The following is a 19,130-nucleotide window of genomic DNA, read 5'->3' on the forward strand; positions in this document are numbered from 1 at the left end:
GCTGTCATTTATTTCCAATCAGCTAAACCATCTGCTCAGCCCTCACCCTCCTCTGCACACTGAGAGGAGAACACCTTCCTCGCCGAGGGCCTCCCACTGCCCATCTAGATGGATGTCAGGTCACTCCCAGATAGGCAGGATTAAACAGTACGCGTCAAAACAGCTCACATCTTAATGACGAACTGAGATTCCCATATCACAGCAGTCATCAAGACTAAGCAAAATTCCAAATATACTGCTCATTACAATTCCTGCTTAGTGATTTTAGAGTATTCTTTTAAGTCACAAAGTAAACTAATTTGTCTCACCCTGGAAACTGGAATACTGAAGTTTATTAGTTACTGACTACTAGAAACTAGATAGATTATTTTAATTATTGGGGAAAAGATTACTTTTTAAAAATACTATGACTCATCTATGAGATTAAGACTGGGTGCATTATCTCTGCACTTATAATACAGTAATGCTTTACTACCCTGCATCAGACGCTTTTATTTTTAAAAACGTATTTTTAAACATGTGTGGGCACTCATACACTAGTGGGGTATCTGTGGAGCCTGGGGGTATCAAATGCCCTGGAGCTGGGGTTAAGGCAATTAGGAGCTACCTGACATGGGTGCTGGGAATCAAAATTGGGTCTCAAAGAGTAGATTTTAACTTCAGGGTCATCGCTCCAGCCCATCCTCCAAATTTCTAAAACGTGTTTCTATTAGACAAGCTTTCCTTAGTCACCCCTCTGTCCCACAGCAGCAGCTGGGCTGGCTGGGCACAGCTCACACTCAGAGTTACTGATGCTTCCTATTTAGAGTCATTCGATTTGACATTTTATCTCAAGGGCCAAGATTAGCGATGTCTCAAGGGCTAAAATTCTGCATTCATAAATGATAGCTGTTAAGACATAATTTTAATTTTAGTTCAGTAAAATGATTAACTCAGGAGAACTAAAATAATGGGAGAACTTTTATTTGAGTTTAAAAAGACTTTAAAAATTGCTTTTACAAAGTAACATGTCTGAGACCTTGAGTTTGGGATGGGAGTGGTCAGCACAGAGCACTGTGATGGCCACATGTACCGTCCTGAGTGCCTCTTACCTGATACAAAGTGCCATCCTGAGAGCAGACTGGCGAGGCTGAACAGTTCAGACAGCAAAACTGCGGAGGAGACGAACCCATCAGATAAGAGGCAGCCACAACGGGACACATTTAAACTTGTTATTTAAAGTAGTTTAACTCAAACCTAAGTGCCAACATTTATAATTTAAATAAACACTGAGGAATGGTAGAGGTTTTTTTTTTTGAGGGGGAATATTTAATAACTTGGTGACTGGTAAATTTTAGTATTAAGTAACTTTAACAATTGTCTTTGAAGGTTTTTTTTTTTTTTAATATTCTAAAACTACCAAAATGGTACCCTACCTTTTTTCATTTCATTTCTGAATGCTAGTGTCTGAGGCATCCTCATCTCTTGGATGGAGGGTACCGGCATCTTTCCCCTACTTGTTCCTCAGATCAGTTTCTCCCGTGTCTCCTCTTCATCTACTCTGAGAGCAGCGTTATTTAAGATCAGCGCTCGGAGTGGACCCAGAACTTCATTCAACCTAAGGGACTGAGCCATTGCTCTTTGACTTCCTATTGGCCAGGCTAGACTCTCAGTCTCCACGCCTGCTTTAATATCATCCTGAATATCATCCTGAATCTGATGATATTCAGATCCCAGTCTTAATAGCTACACAACCTAAACTTCAAGTTAGTCACATATTTAACACTGCATACTCTTCTGAACGGAAAAAAAATAAATGTATAAATAGGTGAAAAATTAAACACATCAAAAGATAAGTTTATGGGCTGGAGAGATGGCTCAGCGGTTAAGAGCACTGACTGCCCTTCCAGAGGTCCTGAGTTCAATTCCCAGCAACCACATGGTGGCTCACAACCATCTGTAAGAGATCTGATGCCGTCTTCTGGCACCAGGCATACATGAAGCTAGAGCACTTGTATAAAAATCTTAAAAACAATACATGTTTACATTAATCAGAAAGATTTTAATTTCCCAAAGGAGACTTTTAAGGATCTACTCTAAAAGTTATACATTTTCACAAGTTTTCTCTCTGAAGTTGGTCCTGATTTTGCACTGTGCTCATCACCGTGCTCTCAGGCAGCCTTGCACTGCTGTCCTTTACTGACTCAGATGGAGCCCCAACTCTAACCTGCCATATTTTGTCTGACTATACAATCTGCAAAAATTATTTAATAAAAATACAGATTTAATTACATTTTTTCCTATTAATTTCTTTGGTACCAGTCAAAATAGGTGTGTGTGTTTGCTTTCCTAAGCCAGTGCTGGAGTGTGGCTGAGGCTGCGGGAGGAGGCAGAAGCAGCAAGGAGCACTGGGAAAGGGCAGCTGGGTAGACTGAGGGTGTTCGCCCTACCCCAAAAAGGTGGGCAGGAAGAGCATGGCCCGCAGTGAAGGCTGAGGCTGAGCAGAAAGCTGCTGACAGCAGTTCTTGCTTAGTGTGAGCGAGTAGACTATGGCAATGTAGTCTAACACGTACTTTCTTACATTATTAGATTACATTCTGCTAAGGACTTTAGCTATAATATTAATTCTGGTTAACTATCACAATTTTAAGGATTCCCAAAACAGGAAAAAAGGGAGGCAGAGCACAGGTGGGAGAAAAAAGTGCTACAGCATTTATAGCGAAAACGTTTGTGCTCAGAAAACATGAGCACTTTCTAGAAGTCAACAAGAAAAGACAAACTCATTATTAATAGGATAATGAATATGAACACTCACAGAAATGTTATGTTGCTAATATGAATGTCAAGAAGTTAGAAAATGTGTGGTATGACTATAACTTATGAAACCTTTTTGAGGACAATTGACAACATCTCACGATGTAAACCCAGCAATCTAGGCAGTGGAAACACTTGTGCATTTGCAAAGTCCATGCCTTGGAATAGATATAGCACTGCTTGTAATGTTAAAGATTAAACAAAACCTCAGTGTCCACCAAAAGAAATAATTAAACTATGCTGGTCACACAAACTGAATTGTACTAATATATGAAAAAGAATGTCTTCAAAATGTAATTGTTTTCTAATACATATTATCAAAGGAGAACAAAGTTGCTAGCTGTATGCATGATTCCATTTCTATCTCAGAAAACTCTGCCCACTCGCATGGCATTCAAGAGAGATACCAGTCTGACGGTAACATCAGAGGAATCTACAGTTCCATACTCTCAACTTATAGAAGTCACAGAAGAAACCTGGTCACAGATCTTAAATATCCGAGGTGTTCACATAGGAGTGGAGTTCTTTAGAAATCAGTCTGAGCCTGCCCCAAGCCAGCCGAGTAGAGCTGTACTTTGTTATCGTTCCTGTTTGTATTTGCACTAGACTTGAGAAGTACTACTGACAAACATTCACCGTGCTAGTGAACAACAGATCAACTCCAACATTCAGCATAGCAACCTTCAAGCAAAAATACTGGTAACTATAAAATGTACAGCAGCTGTTTGACCAGATGTTTGTTTTAATTCATAAGGATAAAGATTTAAAATTAATTTATCTTGATGGAGACAAAGTCTAGGAAGTATGCTCACCTTCCCTAAAAGGGACTAAGATAAAGAGGGAGCTGCCCTGGGAAAAGGGAAGTGCGAGCACAGAAGCTGGATGGTGCCGCACTTCCTTGAGACTGCCCTGAGAGGCAGCAAACAGCAGGGAGGGACAGAGGTGTGGAGGAGTACCCTGGTCTGAAGCCAAGGACTCAGATGGAGACTCGGGACTACCATTCTTCCATGGTGAATGGAATGGAAGCTACCCTGAGTCACAAACTTGACTGAGTGCAGAATTCACAAGCAAACATCCCACAACACAGATGAGAAGGGAAAACTGCAAAGTTGCCAAGTATAGCCAATGCAACCCAGAAATACAGCCCAGTGCCAGTCACAAAGCCGTTCTGAAGCTCATCTGAGAGAACAGGGAAAGCAGTGCAACATCATTTAGAAATCTACTTTCTGTCTCATTGGTACAAATATACACATAAAGCAATGTAGAAGGCCGACTACTGGCCCTATGTAAGACACATTAGGACTTTAAAGAAAACGGACAATTGAAAGGTTTCAGACACGAGTTTTATAAAACTTGCATTATGTACAGTTCAGAATAATGCCTGTTAAAAAGTGCCTAGAAACATCCATAGATGTGTGTATACACATGTGCATGTGCAGATAAAGACAGCAGCATCTTCAAATAATGAAGACCAGTCTAGATTGTTCAATTAACTGTATTTCTGGTTTAAAAATAACCTGTATTTCAGATTCTTAATCTTGTTATGTGTGAATGAATCAATTCCAAGTGGACTAGAATACTCACTATAACAGAGTTCTAGAAGCAAGTAAGAGAACATACAGTAGCTATCAGAGCAGGAACAAACTCAGACATCTGAGGGCTAAGCGAGTTAGCAATGCCAGCAGTAGAGTATTGAATTTGTAGACATCCCAGCCTCCTGCTGGTATGGATGGGGTGACCAATCCAAAACTACAGACAGGGAACACTAGCAGAAAACAGGATTAGAGAAGAACAACCCATCCCTTCAGGCCCCATTTAAAATCTTTAATAAAAGTATATCTCAACCTAAAACCTGAAACTGCAGAAATGTGTGCTCAGAAACCTAGGTGCATAAAGACTGGTTTGCCCGGCGATCTGTTAGTAGAAGGCTTATACAATCACGCTTTCACGTGAAAATAATGGGCAACACCAAGCTTCTTGGCCCATGCTTCTAATGAGGCCGAGGCAGGAGAGTATTAGTCTCAGGCAGCCTGTGCTACTGTGAGCTCCAGGCTAGTTTGGGCTAAATAGTACATTCTTCCTTCAAAAAATCGTCTCACATCCAGACGCATGCAAATGAAATGAACACCGTGGGTGGTGGTCGGGAGAGCCCTTGTGACAGGAGCCCTAGGGAAGGGCGGTGAATGACCGTTAGGCTGGTCTATCTACAAATAACGAGTTCTAGCACCCACATGCTGAAATGCCCATTGAACTAGCAAAGAAAACCAAAATTACGTTTACTGCAGAAATACTGCCGTAGCATTAGAGCATCTGCTTCCTAACTGCAGACTTACCTTTGGAGTGTGCACCTGGCATATGAACATTACACGTAAAAGTTAAACGGAAGCAACATACAAACAGCCCTTAAAGCCTATAAACACGGCACTTTATTATGCAATACAATTATATTTAAAAAGATGAACCCAAATGCAGTCTGATGCATTCTTTCTTTTTCAAGGACACACAACTAGCAAGTGACTGACACTAGAAAGTAATTCTCCCTTCAGGTCTTGAGAGGTTTTTTGCCTGTGGCTAGAGTACTGTGCCTCAAAGAGAAGACTTTTATCCATGTGAAAACCCAGATAGGAAAACAACAAAACCCCTCTGATTTAAGAACTCAGGTGTTCAGTATTATTATATTATCACCAGACAAATATCTTAGCCAACATATAACACGAGGATTTTTGGAGGTTTTCCAACAGTTCAGGAGATGTTACTTATGTGAAGTTAATATACTCATGAACTACTGGGACATGACAACCCTCATTATTTGTAAATTCTACAGTATCTACATAAACCTGGGAGAAACATCAGTATTTAACACCTGACGTACTGGCAACGCACGTCATCGCGGTTCACGTCTGCTGGGTGAGCGTGAGTGCGAGCTCCTGCAGCTCTGCCATCGGTCTTCATAAATTCATCATTCAGCTCACCAGGGGACTCTGGCAGCACTGCCAGTGCTCCTGCTTCCCACAGACCGGCTTGTATCACGGTATGCAGGGTGCCCCATACTTCCTAACATTCCTGGCTTAGGTGGACTCAAGCTCAACAGTTAACCTAAGCAAAGACATACCCCACTAAATCCCTTTTCCTCAGACCTCACATTACTCTGAGTGATGGATCATGCAATCCCACCCTGACCCCAACAGTTGGTCCCCCTTACCGACTGCTGGTGCTGTCTGCTCTCGGGGCAGCATGGCGTCTACTTGGCCCCACTTCCCACTTTCGCACTGTAGCAGACACTGGGCTTGAAGTACACGTCTCCTCTGCTCTCAGGCTAGCAAAATCCTGGACTTACCTATAGCTGGACTTACCAACAACTCACCTTCAAAATATTTAACACAGACACTGGTCTTGTGCTTGGGGGAATTAAGTGCTGGAGAATAAAGAAGAACTCGTTTCTTCTTTTTTCCAAACCAGTGCTTCTAACTTCTTAATGCCCCTAAATAATACTGTTAAATCTGAATTATGTCATAAATATAACTAATATACACATAGAGAAATAAAAAGCAATTTACATTTTCTCCTCTTAGTCGCCATCTTGTCATATAGATGAATTCCATAGTATGATCCTTTCCCATAATTTCACCATTGCACAGCACATCCAACTTTAAAAAAATAATTAAAATATATTAATGCATAGAAAATTCAAATTTGTACGTTTTTATAAATTTTCAAATTTCAAAAGATCCAACATAAAAGTACCAATTTTATAAGAACACTGATTATTTTTATTAAACCCACTGTCACAGAATGTCAATAGTTCAGATGCAATATGAAACAGCATTTACCTTGTACCACATAACTGTATCTCAAGTTGATACACAATCTATAAATACAATGCTAACTATCTTGACTCATGTTTCTACAGCTCTACAGGTTTGAGACATATGTGGGGACCACTCTTACTGAATGAGAAGAAAAGTGTAGTAAGCTCATTCTAAATCCGCATCTCAGAATCCTCAGAATCCCCAGATGAAAAAGAGTTTTACCTTCTCCTTAGTTTGGATCAAAGAGATAGGGCTTTATAACTATGGCACAGGTGCATGTGCTCACGGCCTCTCTGATGTGCTTGTGCATACACGTATGAAAGGTCAAAACAAACTGTACTGCAAGGTCTCCCTTTTGTTCTAGGCTTTAAGAAACCAGCCCTAAAGCTTCAAAAGGCCACAAAAACTTCGTGATTCACTAATGCAACAAAGCATAAATAAAGAATGTTGTATCAAAGATCTCTATAAATCAGTCCTCTAGTTTCTAGTAAAAGAAACTAGTTAAGATTTTATTTCAGGGGTGGAAGGGAAAATGAGTTTTAAATACTCTGTATCTATCTAGATATAGACTATAATTTTGAACTTGAAGTCTAATATAAAATATAGTCTCAATTATATTAGATATATGGATTATTGACATTTTAATACTTTATCCTGATATATAAACTTTGAACTTTATTAACTACTAAAAGTAGACAACTCTTTTTTTCTCTTGTCTGTAAAACAAATGCATAAGCAAAGCTGTAATTTCTAATCCGGCAGGATGCACCCAGTCATTAGCAACCAGTCCCCATTAGCACTGCTGTTAAGGACCCTTCCGAGATGTCATTAACTCACATTCCTATACACTGGGCAGCAGAGTGGGAGACCAACCCATATCTCATAAAGAAAGCAAAGGACAAGTTCTCTGACTGAAACAGACAAAGAATCATTTAAAAAGGGCCATAGTGCACAGCAGAAGTGAGGCAGAGAAAGGTTTTCTCTCCTCTGGTAACTTCCTGAAGACAGGAAAATTAACTCAGCAAACCAGACTTTAAAGTAAAACTATGCATGGTATTTTTACATGAAAAAAGAAAAAAACCAAAAAAACAAAGGATACCATACAGTATAAAATGTCACTATTTTTCACTATAGATGTTATCTAGAAGTTACCTTTTATGTTTACCAAATACAGTGGGCTCTGACACTTTCAGTTTTTTTCTAATATAAGCATTATGTATCTGAAATTTTTAAAATGATTTATTAGTTTTTATTTTATGTGCATTGGTGTTTTGCCTGTGTGTTGGGAATTGAATCCCAGTCAATTGGAAGAACAGCCAGTGCTGTTAACCACTGAGCCATCTCTCCAGCTTTGTAACTAAAATTTTTAAGAACCCGTAGACCCAAACTAATAAAAAAAAAAAATTAACCCAAACTAGTCATCAGTCACACAAGACACGTCCATTAGGTTCAAGCTTAGATGCTTCCTCAGATACAGACATCTGTCTGTCAGGGTCTGTGCTTAAATCCCCTCACACTTCCCTTCTCTTTTAATAACAGACTGAGAGTCTGGTGAAAGTCACACGTCTCCAGAGTGCGCTTGAACACTGGCCCTTGCTCCAGCTCACCACTGGGCAATTGGGATCCATTTCCTGTTTGCCACTTGAGATTCGTGCTGTGTCCTCCAGGGCTCAGGGGACATCACAGGAAAGCAGACAGAAAGACTTAAGAATCAGAGGACAGGGAGGTGGGCAGCACAAAGTTGCCTGGACATGACACAGCCACCGCACTAATGCACTTCCTGCAGCTGCAGCTATCCACGTGCACAAGGCTGGGCAGGGGCAACACTTCATCATAGGTGGGAGAGGAGTCCATGAGCCCCATCAACATGCTGGATGACTATTGCCAATTAATAGCTGCTTGGGGAAGAGATGCTATGGCCAATGTGAGCTGTCCTAGATTCAGTAAATAACCAGTAAATAAATTCAGGCTCAGGTAAGAAACCCTTACTAAGCTCGCTCAGTGAATGACAAACAAAAACAGTTCAGAGGTAGGAGCACCGAGAAGGGTTCTAACCGGAGAAGGGGTGATAAGAGGGAGTGGATGGGAAAGTGACTCAAATTCACTATATAAATGTATAAAGCCGTCAAACAGTAAAACAAAACAAAACAAAAAAACCCTAAGAAGTGACGTATTTTAAAAGACACACTGGGGGTTGGGGATTTAGCTCAGTGGTAGAGCACTTGCCTAGCGAGCGCAAGGCCTTGGGTTTGGTCCCCAGCTCCGGAAAAAAAAGAAAAAAGAAAAAAAAAAAAAAAAGACACACTGACACTGTAAAAAAGAAAGAACTCACTTAGCTAGATGTGCTCTGTGAGTATTAAAAAAACAAATATATCCTTTAGTTACAAATGCATCAATGTGATTTACTTGGGATACATTGTTACAAAATGTTACATAAATATTACATTCTAAAGCTTAATTTTTAAACATGAAAATAAACATTCTCTATAAAAATTAATTTGAATATATTCTTTTTTTACTTCATTTGCTAGAATTTTGGTACAGATCAGAGTCATCAAAGTCACAATTAGATATGATTTTACTTACCTCATAAGAACTTGGAAGTTTTAGTTTTAAACTCAGAAACTTTTTAATAGTTCCTACAGTAACTCGTGTAGAACAGCGAATGAACTTCTTCATGAGACCCTAAAGGAAAAAAATGACAAATTAAAGACTCTGATTTGTTTTTTACTAAAACCTTTAGCCTTTCCAGTCATGGAAGTATATACTTCTAATCCCAGCATTCAGAAGGAGGCAGGATGAATTTGATTCTGCCTGGTTGCAAAGTGAGACAGTCTCATCAGACCGCCCCAAACCAACTAAACCAAACCACACGCACCCCAAACCAACTAAACCAAACCAAACCAAACCCACCCCAAACCAACTAAACCAAACCACACGCACCCCAGACCAACTAAACCAAACCAAACCCACCCCAAACCAACTAAACCAAACCACACCCACCCCAAACCAACTAAACCAAACCAAACCCACCCCAAACCAACTAAACCAAACCAAACCCACCCCAAACCAACTAAACCAAACCACACCCACCCCAAACCAACTAAACCAAACCAAACCCACCTAAACCAAATCAAATCCAAACCAATGAAACCAAACCAAAGCCAAAGGCATGATTTTCACTATATATTTTGAGTATTTTCAATTAACTTTGTTTGTTTTTGTGTTTTTCCCCCCCTCCGGAGCTGGGGATCGAACCCAGGGCCTTGCACTTGCTAGGCAAGTGCTCTACCACAGAGCTAAATCTCCAACCCCTTGTTTTTTGAGTATTTTCAAAATGCAAAACAAAAACTTTGAATTCTCTTAAGTAATTCCTAACTACAGCCTATTGTTCACATGACATTCTTTGAGAAAGCCTTAGTATATGAATTGGCAAAACCCTGTCAAGGAGGCAATCTTTTTCTCTTAACATATTTTTCTATAAAGAAAGCAGAGTTTAAAGTAAAAGGACACAAAATATCAATATTAAATGATTAACTTGGGAAAGCAGTTGAGTTCCGCACGTGTTAAGTGCGGAGAACCTATCAGGAACTTCAGAGACAGTGGTAGTCTACAGAGCCTTGGGAGAGCCCTGGATACTGTAGAAAGGCATCTGCTCCATCCACAGCCCGCCTTAGCACCTGCAAGCTGTGCAGTGTGGGCTCTGGGATGAGGAAAAGCATTCCCTAGAGACAGGCTACCTACCGCATCACTGTACATCACTAAGCTCTGCATGCCTTGATGTGTCTCCTATATGAAGACAGTGCTTCTGATTCGCTCTTTAAGTTTGAGCAGAGTCCCACCCAACTGACCTTCAGAGCCTCCCACAAGTTAATAATGCAGAGTTGTCAAAGTAACAGTTTAGGCAACATTTTAAAGAAATGACTAAAGAGTGTTTCTAAAATTCATAATTTAATAGTCTGACACAAATCTAACAAAATTCCTACTGTATTATGTAAAAGTTGATTTGAGAATACTTAGAATATAAAAATAATGAGCACTTTCTCCAGGAATACTTTATAATGAAACTTATTCTGCTTCCTGGCTGTGTACAGCCGGCTAGAAAGAGGGCGAGGATGAGCAGTGGCTGGGTGGAAGACGGGATGGTGGAGAGGAAGTAGGAACAGAGCTTCTTCTCATCTCCTTGCTGACATTTGGAAAATGGAAGCACTGTGGTACACACCAGGGGCTCACAAGAGACTGCTGGGGGAATCTGTGTCTAACCTTACCTTGCTTTGCTCTTTGGAAAGGATCAGTATTTCTGGTCTATCTGCATATCTGCATATCTGCAGAAATATTGGAAGAAGAATGCTCTGTTTCAAGAATGTCACCTTCCCTTCTCATGGCACAATATGTGCCTCTGTGTCCTGTTGTCCAACTCAGAAAGTGCAGAATTAAGAAAGAAATGCCTCCTTTCTAAGTTGCTTGCCTGAGGCCATGATGTAAGAGTGCACATGTCTGAGGTGCCCAAACTCACAACTTTACAGGCAGAAGTGGGTCAGTAATTGTCAGAGGCCAATAAAATAAAGGCCCCTGATTCTGTTTTCCTTGGTTTCTGAAGAGTTTGAAGACAAAATACAAAATCTGCAGTGGTCTCTCCTGTAAGATCAGAGGGACTTACAGTTCTAGGATACAACTCAATCATTCTTCAGTTTTGTGTTTAGTATTATGATTTAATTTTTACCAATCAGAGTAATTAACAAGTAATCATTAAGAATGATTTTAACTTCTTAAATTAAAATATAATACCATAAAGTCACTATCTAAAAGGAAGTTTAGTAGTTTTTTAAAGTTGTTCAACAGTTACAATATCCAATTCCAAAAATGTCCTTGTCCTCCAAAGAAATCCTTTACATACGAGCAGTTAGCAGTTACTTTATATTCCTGTTCCTATACCCCACCTAGCAACTACTCATGTGTCTCAAATGACAGGTCTTTTCTTACTAATCACATCATTAGCACACAATGAATTCATTTGCTTACTACACTCAAACATATTCATTGCTGCAAGATGCTGATAGAATGAAAATCTAAGTCAAAATTATTTGTTTTTAATTTCCAAATATAAAGTACCATTATTAGTAATATAATAGCAAAAAATCCAACCCAAAAGACCTATAGATTAGCACAGCACAGATGAAGAAAATTAGAAAAAAAATTAAATATGAACTTGTAGATAAAACGAAGTGCAGAGAAAACCAGCACCCTCAGTGACTAACGTGTGCTTGGACAAAGTGACAAAAACTGACATAAGAGCTACAATAGTGAGTATTTATATGGAAGCTGTTGCCAACTAAAAACCCAGGACACACTAGATAATATTCAAAAACCAAGGAACACAAACCATTGAGACAGCAGTGAGGTTTCAGATCCTTGAAGAGTCAGAGCAGTATTTAGTCAGACACAGGAAACAGGATGAGGAATGAGGATTATGTAGAAAATAATGGAAGTCCTAAGGATTTTATCCACTCATAGGCACTTGATAACAAATCTTTACTTAAAAACCTACTGTTCTATTAATAAAATATATTAGATACGACATAAGGCTTACAGAGTTTTAAATAAAAGTAGAAGACTAGAATATTATTTGGTTAGGACTGGAGAGATGTCTCGGAGGTAGAGGTAACAGCACTCTCCTAGAGGGACTCAGGTTCCATTCCCAGCACCCGCAGTGCAGCTCACAGCCATCTGTGCTGCAGGGGTTCCCACTCCTCTGCTGGCTTCCGCTGGCATTGGGCATACACACGATGCACAGGAACACAGGCAGGCAAGCCACCTACACGTATAAAGTAAAACTAAATAGCCTTTCAAAAGGATAGATTTAAAGATAATTCATGAAAAGGTTGGAGACACTGCTTAAATAGAACAATCGGTTTTGGCTGCTGCATCTTAAATATTAGCCACTAGATGGTGGCATTGGCCTGGGCTGGCTGGGGTGGGAGAACAAGGTACCTGAAAAGCAAGGGTTTGGCTTCCCCAGATTTTGAATTTTAGAGAATGGACTGCAAAGGAATGCATCACATCAACAAGAACGGCCAAAGAAACGACTTCTGCTCGCTCACCTTCACCACATTGTCCCCCGACTGCCCATGGTTTCGTAAACAGTCCAGGCAGATAGCGATTTGTGGGTCACTTCTGTGATAGTCCTTATCATCTTGGTTTTCATCACCTTCTTCATCTGCTTTAGATTTGTCAACCTTCGAAACCTCGTCTGTGTAATTGAAGAAGACTCGTGTAACCCCAAGTTTAAAGTCAAGCAACAACACGGCACTCACCAAAACAACAACCAACCTGAAACTTCAGAACTTCTCTGAAGACTAACTGAGAATATTCATAGTTTCTGAAACCCTCCAACAAACTCAACAACATTCTTCAAAGGCCACCAGAAACTTAAAAAAATGTAAGATTCCTAGATTATATAGACATTTCATTATCATGGTTTCTGAATTTTACCTTCTTTTTCCTATTTTATCCTTTAAAATATTTTTGGACTTGGTCTTTAATGTGGGGTGGGTGTCATTGAGCTAAGTGTCTGGTTCTTACAGTGTCTTAGGTGGGTTTGGTGGAAATGTGAGTGGGAAAAGAAACAGCCATCTTCTCACTTTTGTAATGCACACTGGAAGATTCCAGATCGACTATATTTGGTCACAAAAACTGCAATTAGTGATTAACACTTGAGAAGGCAACTAGGATACAAACTTCTTCCTAATTCAGTAACAGATGTGTTCAAATTAAAACCAAGTTGGTATCCTCTTTAAATTCTCAGAATTTCAAATTATTCATAAAACCAACTACAGAAAAGTAGTTAGATTTTAGAAACATGCTTCGTAGCCACTTAACATGTTAAAAATTCCAACTAAGAAAATTTGAATATACTTCATATAACAAAATTTATTTACAATGTTACATGCATACGACTGTATTTATTGCTGCATTTATGGAACACCCTGAACTGTGTGTCAGACATGCAGTGTGCTAGTCTAGGGTAGCAATGACAATCAGAGGTTCCCGATGGGCTCATGTGCTTGAATGGGTGCTGTTTGGGAGATTCTGAGGCCTTGAGGGGAGCCCTGCTGTAGGAAGTGGTTCACTGGGAGTGGTGGGTCTTGAGGTTTCATTGCCCAGATCCACTTCCTGGTCTCTTCTTTGTGACAATGGATTCAATGTGACCAGGAGCCTCCTGCTCTTGCTCCTATGCCTTCCCTATCATGGACAGCGCCTCAGAACTGTCAGCCAGAGTAATCAGCTTCCTTTCTCCTTCCCTTTCCATCTCCTCCTGGTTGCTTCTTGTCAAGCATTTTACACAGAAATGAGAAAGTAACGAATACAGAGAGTTACCATCCTCATCATTATGGTCAGGGTACAGGGAAAGGTCAAGAGGGCAAGTATAGGATGAGGAAGTCAATGAAATATGTGACTATGTAAGACTAAGGATTGTTTTCAGATGAAATCTATGTACCTAACCCAAATATGAAAAATCAGCCAGCCAAGAAGTACATTTATAAAGTTCCCTACCAATGAGAGGCTAGTGTTTGTTCAAGACAGTGAAAGCCTTCCACTGTACCTAACAAAGTGGGAACATGGCTGCTTTTCCCAGGCTCATTTCCACAGAACCCATGCACAGACACTGTCTTGAGGAAGCAAGCCTAGATCTATGGAAAGCCTCCCCTCTACAAGTTAAGTCTGACTATCAAAGCCATTATCCCATTATACAGGAGAGAAGGAGACCCAGCACTTCTCAGCCATCTTACCTGGTGCTGATTTTATGAGACTTTATAACCCATAAAAGCTCATACGTGAACTGGGAGACTAAGTTCACATATACACAGGTTTGATTTTAGAATCCTGAAGTCTATGTGCAAAACATGGAAAAATGATATTACTTTATAACTAGATACCTCTTTTGTGGATAATATACATATTAACAGCCCACTCTCTGGCCACTAATATGTCCACCTTGCTAAAATCCCTGCTGTTATTGTGTGTAAATGTGTGCATGTGTGTGCATGTGTCCATGGAGGCCAGGAGTCAATCTTGGATGTTCTTCCTCATGTGCTATCTGCCTTGTATTTTTGAGGTGGGGTTTCTCACTGGCCTGGAACTTACCTATTAGCTCTGGCTGGCTGTCCAGCAAGCCCCAGAGATTGGCCTATCTGTGCCTTCCCAGTGCTTACATACAAACTGTGTGTGCGGGTATACATGTGGATGTCAGAGGACAACATCTAGACAGACTAAGGGACCAGAGTTTGTGCACATACTTCCACTCATCGAGCATGTTGCTGGCCCATGTGCCATGTCTTACGTGACGTCTGAGGATCACATACAGTACTGAGGCGAGTATTCACTCAGTGCACTCATGCTGTCTCCCTCCCCTCCCTCCTCTCTGTGTCTGTCTCTGTCCCTCCCGACCCTGCTGAAATTATTAATTATTACCCAGGTCTCCGAGTAAAAACCTGGACGCTGGGCCTGGTGACGGGAACATCTTGGTGAGTACACGAGACCCTTGCTGACAGATCCAAGACCTAAGCTGGAACCACTGGCACTCCTCCTGTGTTCCCTTCAGAGTGTCGGAGCACAACATCCTGACTGGGCTCTCGGCCACGTTTCACCCCTGTCTCCTAAGTGCCGTTGTAAGTGAAGTAAAACTGAGACGCTCTCACGATCGAGGTGCACACTACGAGACTTCTTCTGCTCTGGAACTATTGCTGTTATTACCTATTCAGTTTTCTCTCCAAAGTCCAATTTCCTCTTTCCAATTACCTTCAAGAGGAGCCACGCAGTTCTACACAGATTTAGATAAAATCTCACGTAGGGCTGCACGAGTCTTGCACACGAAAACTGTGAGTGTGGAAAGACATCACTCTACCAACATAACAGAAACAGGAACAACGAGAGAAGCTGTCAGAACACAGACTTACCTTGCCCATTTTCTTGAGGTTTATTTTTCTTCCAAAATTCCAGCTCACGCTGAAGTTCTTCTAATTTGAAGAAGAAGAAGAAAAACAAAACCATAGAAACATAAAATCTTTAATGAAAATACAAAACACAAAAACAAGAGGTCTATAGAATCCAAAGGGAACTTACGCTCTCGTAGTCCAGGCACCAGCTTAAATATGATTTCCTCCAACGTGTTATCTAGCCTTCAGGGGATAGGCAGCAGGATAAACAATAAAGATATCAAAACCCAATATGCAAACAGTTCATGATTTCTTATACATATTGTGAAACACAGGAGAGGAACTTGGTGTATTCACTACCACTGTTGCCTGAATACAGAGTACACGTACTCTAGAAGCCTTCCTCCAGTGGTATACTGATGGGGAAAATAGTCCCAAAGTTCTCAGCCTTCTGGGGTGTACACTCTCCGCCTCTGCCACCTTTCCCAATCCCAGGCATAAAGACTGCCCTGAAAAACTGCTTACACCAAAACGAGTGTTGGACAAATGATATGAGCTTGGACCTAGCCTAGGTCTTAAGGGGCACTGCATTTCTGTGCTCCATGTAGACCAGTTAGGGGAGAGCTTCACTGCCTCACTGAGGTGGCCCTCAATCACTCCAGTGGCAGGCCATCCCAACAGGTGGCAGAACACAGTAGTTACCTAGAGTTGCAGGAGTGAGCAGCGCTTAGGCCAGATTGCTCACTAAGCCATACCAGTGGTAAAGAGCCAGGTGCCTGCCAAGGAGCATTACCTTAGGTGTGCTTTGTCATGCAGCACTGACTTCTTCCTTCTCAGTCAGTGTCCCATCTCTTCTTAATCACCCCACACCATCCTTCTTTAGTCCCATCACCTGTCAATCTCTTCTTCCCAGCACATATTTTTCCTACTATTACTTTACTGATAATTTTATTATAATACATTTATCCAACCTAGTTCACCTCCATCTGGAAATACTAAAGTCACTCTGAGAATCCCAAGAGAAAGTTGCCATTCTAATTGCAGATACATTTCCTAAATATTATGTAACCTTATTTAAAACTTTTATTAAAAGATTTTAAAATGAAATAAAATGCTTTGAAAAAACTGTAAATGCCTAAGACCTAAAATGTGTTCAAAGAGCATAATAAACAATAAAGCTCTCAAATGTACACAATTAATTACAGTCAGACAAATATGAAATATATTTCTTTACCTTAACATTTCTAAGGGATTTGTTTCATGAACTTGGTTGCCACACCTTGGACAATCATTGCTGTCTTCAAAGTGCTGGACAATACAGGTCTTACAGACTAGGAAGAGATAACAGAGTAGGCTAAAATTACAAACTTCTAGGATTACACCACCAAAATCAAAGCCCACTGCCACAATATCAAAAGAAAATCCCAATTTACTTATTGTTTTTATTAATATACTTATAAACAATACACTCTACTCATATAAAAATGTGTTTTCCACAGAAAAGGGTCTTTCTTACTTAAAAAGCAGGACAGAGAAAAGTAAAATTTGTTAGTTTTGCTTTTATTTCCTTCACTAACAATTTATTTGAATGCAATATAAATAGTTCTCAATAAGCTTGAGGGGATAGACTCGTAGCTCAGTGATGAAGTGTATCGGCTGTGAGGCCCCAGATTTCATCTACAGCCTGGGGAAAACAAAACCTTTCAGAGTTTTCCACGTTTGGGTTGCTTATACCACCAGGGTGGCTCCTGGGACAAAGCAGCAGCTACCATAGAATTTCTGGACATTGAAGAACATGCTGAGTTTGTAGTCCCAGGTGCCACTGTGTCACAAAGGACAATGTATAGGAAATGGTGTCATGTTGGCACAAAGGCACAAGAGGTGAACTGGAAAAATGACCAAGAATTGGACAAGGGTAATTAAATAAAGACTAGAAGTTCAGAGCCATATGGCAACACAGCCCACATTTCCTCGCAACAATTCTAACCTCTGCAGTCATGAATTCCTTTTAGCTTTTCTTAAGTTTCTGTTACCTCTGACCAAATGTGTCTTCTACAACATCTCAACACCTCAACTATGAAACTGCAATCCAACCCTATCCCAGTAGCTCCCTTTCCAGAGTGTTCTTTCACGTCTCTCTGGATACAGACCTGCTTCCCTTCATTTACAACTGCACTCCAAGCTGCTCTCTTTCCTCTCCGTATATCCCACACACTCTGACAGAAGGAGAGTCATCTAAATGGTCAAGAGCAAACGGGAAGATTCCTACCACTGAGATTAGGTCTGAAAACTCAGCATATCAAACACACTGCCTAGAGCAACAACAAGAACAGTGCCAGGCATTTAATTTTAAAATTATTTGGTGAATATGGAAAATAACATCACTTATTTTAATTGTTCATTTACCCAATGACCTGAATGGCAGGCATTACACTAGGAGTTGACAATGCAGGAGTAAGTGACAAAGTTCCCATCCTTAAGGAGTGTGTTACATGCTTGGAAAGGCATGGGGATTTTAGCCAGTGATAAGTGGTAGCCTTATCTGCCCTCCCCTTAAGAAGGTAGAGACAGAGCCCTGGTGTCTGGCAGTTGTGTAGATGCAATGATCAGGGTAGGCCTCATAAGAAGTTGAAATCAACAGGTCTTTCTGTGTCCTTTGATGAGGGCATTTAAGTCCCATACTATTTCTCTTCAGTCCAAACGTTAGGGATCATAACCTACTCACTGTAAATCTGAAATCTAGGTGAAAAGACAACATCAGAAAGCATGTTTAAAACTAAGATAATACAAGTTAGTTCAATGTAAACTAGAGAAGTATCTGTTTCATTCCTCATCATATATGGACCCCTAAAGAGTTTATTTTAAAAATTGTTTGATATAGGGCCTCAGGTAGCCCAGGCTGATTCTGAATTCACTATTTTTGATCTTCCTGTTTCCATCTCTCAAATATCTGGGATTACAGGTGAGCACCACACCCCAAAGGGTTCTCAAATGTTTGCTCAAAAGTCAAAATAATATGAGAGGCTGCCTTGTGAAGTCACACTTGAGCAGAAAACAGAGACAGAATTTCTTTAGAAAATTCTTGGTGTGTGCTCTTTCCCCAGAGTCACTAGCTAACTCTGAAATTAAAGAAAGAGAGAGGGGAGGGAGGGGGAGGGGGGTGGGAGGGGAGAAACAGGAGTAAAGGGTTTTGACAAAGCCTGATACTGTTAATATCAGTAATATCAGTTAATATCAATACCTGGAGCTCTGATCCTCATGATTCACCCCATGAACTCAGCAATCCATGGTTGTCTACCAGCCTTGACCAAACATAGGTACATGGCATGCCCACAGCAAATCCTCCTCAGGGCAGCCCAGACAGGAAGGGTTAGACCCTACCCTCTCGGGACACCAATCTAAAGTAGCCAGCTGACCGAAGAGAAGTCAGGCCGAGCACCCACAGGCACACAGAGTTCTAAAGATCAGGTGTGTTGAGTTGCTTATGGACAGAGCAGCAGCAGCACTCAGAGTGCTGAGGAGGAATACCCTCTAAAGTCTAGATCTGGCCACATGCTGTCACTGAGCATCTGAAATGTGGTTAATTTGAGAT

General features: G+C 40.6%; 1 protein-coding gene across 3 annotated transcripts in view; it reads right to left on the reverse strand.

Annotated features, from left to right (window-relative positions):
- The window catches only part of Pcgf5 (polycomb group ring finger 5), a 117,496-nt gene that overhangs the window by 14,631 nt on the left and 83,735 nt on the right, over nucleotides 1-19,130 (reverse strand). For 2 of the 3 annotated variants that reach the window (XM_032891883.1, XM_032891882.1), the window contains exons 3-8: nucleotides 16,773-16,869; nucleotides 15,726-15,781; nucleotides 15,560-15,619; nucleotides 12,704-12,852; nucleotides 9,189-9,287; nucleotides 6,351-6,440 (exon numbers count right to left, since the gene is read on the reverse strand). In XM_032891883.1, coding sequence (XP_032747774.1) covers nucleotides 6,351-6,440; nucleotides 9,189-9,287; nucleotides 12,704-12,852; nucleotides 15,560-15,619; nucleotides 15,726-15,781; nucleotides 16,773-16,869 — 551 coding nt within the window. Of the gene's footprint in view, nucleotides 1-1,091; nucleotides 1,152-6,350; nucleotides 6,441-9,188; nucleotides 9,288-12,703; nucleotides 12,853-15,559; nucleotides 15,620-15,725; nucleotides 15,782-16,772; nucleotides 16,870-19,130 lie in introns of all 3 variants that reach the window. The other variant, XM_032891881.1, reaches the window with a different exon arrangement.

Source organism: Rattus rattus, chromosome 2 (genome assembly GCF_011064425.1).
Source record: "Rattus rattus isolate New Zealand chromosome 2, Rrattus_CSIRO_v1, whole genome shotgun sequence".
NCBI classification, from domain to species: domain Eukaryota; kingdom Metazoa; phylum Chordata; class Mammalia; order Rodentia; family Muridae; genus Rattus; species Rattus rattus.